General features: G+C 45.5%; 1 protein-coding gene across 2 annotated transcripts in view; it reads left to right on the top strand.

Moving 5' to 3' along the window:
• Window positions 1-49: 49 nt before the first annotated feature.
• The window catches only part of LOC105524899 (chromosome unknown open reading frame, human C20orf96), a 20,591-nt gene continuing 17,115 nt past the window's right edge, over window positions 50-3,525 (top strand). The window contains exons 1-3 of one of the 2 annotated variants that reach the window (XM_011960348.1): window positions 50-577; window positions 856-904; window positions 1,488-1,605. In XM_011960348.1, the coding sequence (XP_011815738.1) occupies window positions 558-577; window positions 856-904; window positions 1,488-1,605 (187 nt within the window). In that variant the 5' untranslated portion in view covers window positions 50-557. Of the gene's footprint in view, window positions 582-855; window positions 905-1,487; window positions 1,606-3,525 lie in introns of both variants that reach the window. The other variant, XM_011960357.1, reaches the window with a different exon arrangement.

The following is a 3,525-nucleotide window of genomic DNA, read 5'->3' as shown; positions in this document are numbered from 1 at the left end:
AAGGAAAAGAGGAGGAAAAAATGGGGAGAACTGCTCGGCCAATATCTTTGAGAAAATGTGAGAGGATAGGATTCGGTGCACAAATGTAGGAATTGGTCTTAGTAGGCAGTTTATATGTAGTTACAGGAGGGAGGCAAGTAGGCGAGTAAATGGTGCTGTGAACTAGTGGGTTTACTGATTCCCAAAATTTCCTTAGTAAAATTGGAAGCCAACTCATTAGTCAAGAGTGAAGATGGCGAAGGAAGTGGTGGACGTTTGATGAGAGTGGAGAAATATGATATAATATTTTAGGATTATGGGCAGAGCAAACTGAAGGGAATTTGAAAATTGAAAAGAGGGCCGAACTAGATTTTGCCTTGAGAGGTTAGTCCCTCTAGGCGCTCGGTAGCTGGCGTCACGTTTCCTTGGAGACCGAGACGCTGGCGAAAGCATCGGGTGTCCAGACCTTTGAGTGGCCTGGGTTACTGCGCGATCTACACTGAGACAAGGAAGTTGGAAAAGCCGAGTAGTTATTCTAGAAGATCAGTGTCTCACAGACTCGCAGCTTCTCTTCCCCAATGGCGCATGTCTTACAAAAGTAGGTTAAAAAAAAAAAAAAAATTTGAAGAAAGGCGGAATGCGCATGAGTACTTCACACCCCGCCGATGTCCCGCCCTCTCCTAGAGGTCGGCCCTCGGTCTTCTGATCCCGCCCTCTCCCCGCCCACATCTCCTTGGCCCCGCCCCACTCCCGCGGCGCTATTCTACCCGGGAACTGCAGTTTCTGGTTTAAGACTCCAATCCTGTTTCGACTTGCTGCTTGCTGCCTCTTGGGCTGGGGATAATGGAAGTTCTTTCCCTTCCCAACTCTTTCCAGACTCAACCACGCTGGGACTCACTCCACAGTCCACGAGTTCCAGGTTCCGGTGAGTCTTGAGGGACTAGGGCTGGGGTGGGAGGCTCGCTGGCCCTGCAGTCCACCTGCCCTCCACTCTCACGGTCGTGACTGCTCCATGGATATAGACTAGAGACCCGAATTCCAGTCCCAGCCGGGTCACACACTTTGCTGTGGGAGCCAGAGCAAGCCTCAGAACCTCGTTTTTCTCCTCTCACGGTCTTATCAGAATGTAAGGGTGTATTATGCTGCTCTCTTATTCATCTGATTGCTACTCTGGTTTCCTGAGGGTGGATGTTGCGTCTTTTCCATGCCTTCTGTTTCTCACAGTTCTTAGCACCTCACAGCCTGGATGTGCTTAGTAAATTCTGGCTGGCTGATAAAAAAAAAGTGATAGCTAACATTTATGGAGCACTTACCACATGCTTCATAAATATCTCTCGGAATTCTTGTGCCAACTGGCAGAAGTAGGTTTTATTATTAGATCCACTTTACAGATGAGAAAATCGAGGCTCAGGGAGGTCAAGTCACTTGCTTGAGGTTACAGATATCTGAAAAGGGTGCAGCTGGGATATGAACTCATGGTGCTATGTGACTGCTTGTTTATTTTGTAGGATTATGTTCCATGGCAGCAGTCCAAGCAGGAAACCAAGCCATCTACTCTGCCTCCAGTCCAACAAGCCAACAGCCTTCATACAAGCAAAATGAAGACTTTGACTAGGGTCCAACCAGGTGGGTGGAGGCACCTGGGAGCTGGTGTGGAGGTTGGAGACAGGATAGAGTGGCTGCTCTTGGCTCTTGGTGACACCACTTATATTAGGGTAGGCTAACTGATATAATAAACAATGCCCAAATTGCAAGTATTGATATAGAAATTTATATCTCATTTATGTCACAGTACATTTGTGGATCTGAGGAAGGAGGGATTCTGTTCCACATGGTCATTCAGGGATCCAGGTTCCTTTGACCTTGTGGATCTGATATTTTGTAAGGTCTTGAAGTCTTCTGCTGGATACTTTTGCATTCAGCTGGCATAGAGGGAAGAGAAGGACAAGAACATGGACAATTATGTGGGCATTTTTTTTGGGGGGGGTCCAGATTTGAAGTGACAAATGTTACTCCTACTCGTGTTTCAGGGGCCATAATTTAGCCACATGACCTCTGCTAACCACAAGGGAAGGTGGGAAATGTAGTCCTTCTGTTTTTCCAGGAAGAAAAGAAAACAAGATTTGGTGAACTCATAGAATAATCTCTGCCACATCATTATCATGCTTTGCAGGGGAGTTCTGAGGCCTTGGGTCAGGCTCAGGCAGACATGGGGTCAGATTTTGGCTCTGCTATTTACTCACTTGGAAAAATCATTCATCTCTCTGAGCCTTGGTTTTCTCATTTGTGAAATGGGGATGCTAATACTGCATAGGATTGTTGTAAGATTTAATAGCAAATATTTTGTAATATTTCTTTGGTATCCTGAAATGAACTTCATAGACAATATAGCATACTTATGTATACACCTATGTATAAAATCACTCATACCACCTCATTGCCTCCAAGTAAGTAATGTTAGATCAGCTCCCCTGTGGGCAACACTGAAACACAAAAAGGAGATGGGAGAGTAGAATGCCAAGTTGCCCTGCATCTCACCACCTTATTTTACCTCACTGATGCTGGGTAGGGATATAGGCTCAGGCTCCCACCAGGCTCTACTGACATAGGTAGGCTGGGGGAGTTGAGTGAAGTCCAGAGGTGACGAGTCCCACCTCATGACACTTCATGAAATCTTGTCACTGCTGGACTCTGTTGACACTACCCTAGAGAGAGTCAGAGCACTACCTTCTTCTGCCAGGTAGGGATTAGAAGATGACCTCCCCACTCATTCCTGCCGGCACTATTCCAGTTTTGGAATCAGCACCACCAAGCAGGGAATGAAGGATCAGCTCCCTGCTGGACACTGCCAGCACTTCCCAGTGAGGAAACGGGAATAAATCCATACAAATATTCCCAATGGGTTTTTCAGAAAGTGGAAAAACAATTCAGTGGAGGAAGAAAGCCTTTTCTATGGGTGGCGCTGGAGCAATCGGACATCCATAGGCCAAAAAAAAAAAAATTTAGGTTTAACAACAAATATAAAAATTAGCTCAAAGATAAAATAAAATAGAAATTAAATGTAAAATGTGAAACTGAAAAACTTTTAGAAGAAAACAGGATAGAAAAATCTTTGGGGCCTAGGGCCAAGTGAAGAGTTCTTAGATATCACACAAAAAGCTTGACCCATAAAAGAAAAATAGATGAATTGGACTGCATCAAAATTAAAAATTTTGTTCTGTGAAAGAACTTTTTTTTTTTTGAGAAAGAGTCTCGCTTTGTTGCCCAGGCTGGAGTGCAGCTCACTGCAAACTCTGCCTCCCGGGTTCAAGTGATTCTTCTGCCTCAGCCTCCGGAGTAGCTGGACTGCAGGCGTGTTCCACCATGCCCGGCTAATTTTTGTATTTTTAGTTGAGAAAGAGTTTCGCTTTGTTGCCCAGGCTGGAGTGCAGCTCACTGCAAACTCTGCCTCCCAGGTTCAAGTGATTCTTCTGCCTCAGCCTCCGGAGTAGCTGGACTGCAGGCGTGTTCCACCATGCCCGGCTAATTTTTGTATTTTTAGTAGAG

Source organism: Colobus angolensis, unplaced genomic scaffold, assembly GCF_000951035.1.
Source record: "Colobus angolensis palliatus isolate OR3802 unplaced genomic scaffold, Cang.pa_1.0 Scaffold114, whole genome shotgun sequence".
Lineage (NCBI taxonomy): Eukaryota > Metazoa > Chordata > Mammalia > Primates > Cercopithecidae > Colobus > Colobus angolensis.
This window is presented reverse-complemented; position numbering and strand designations above follow the sequence as displayed.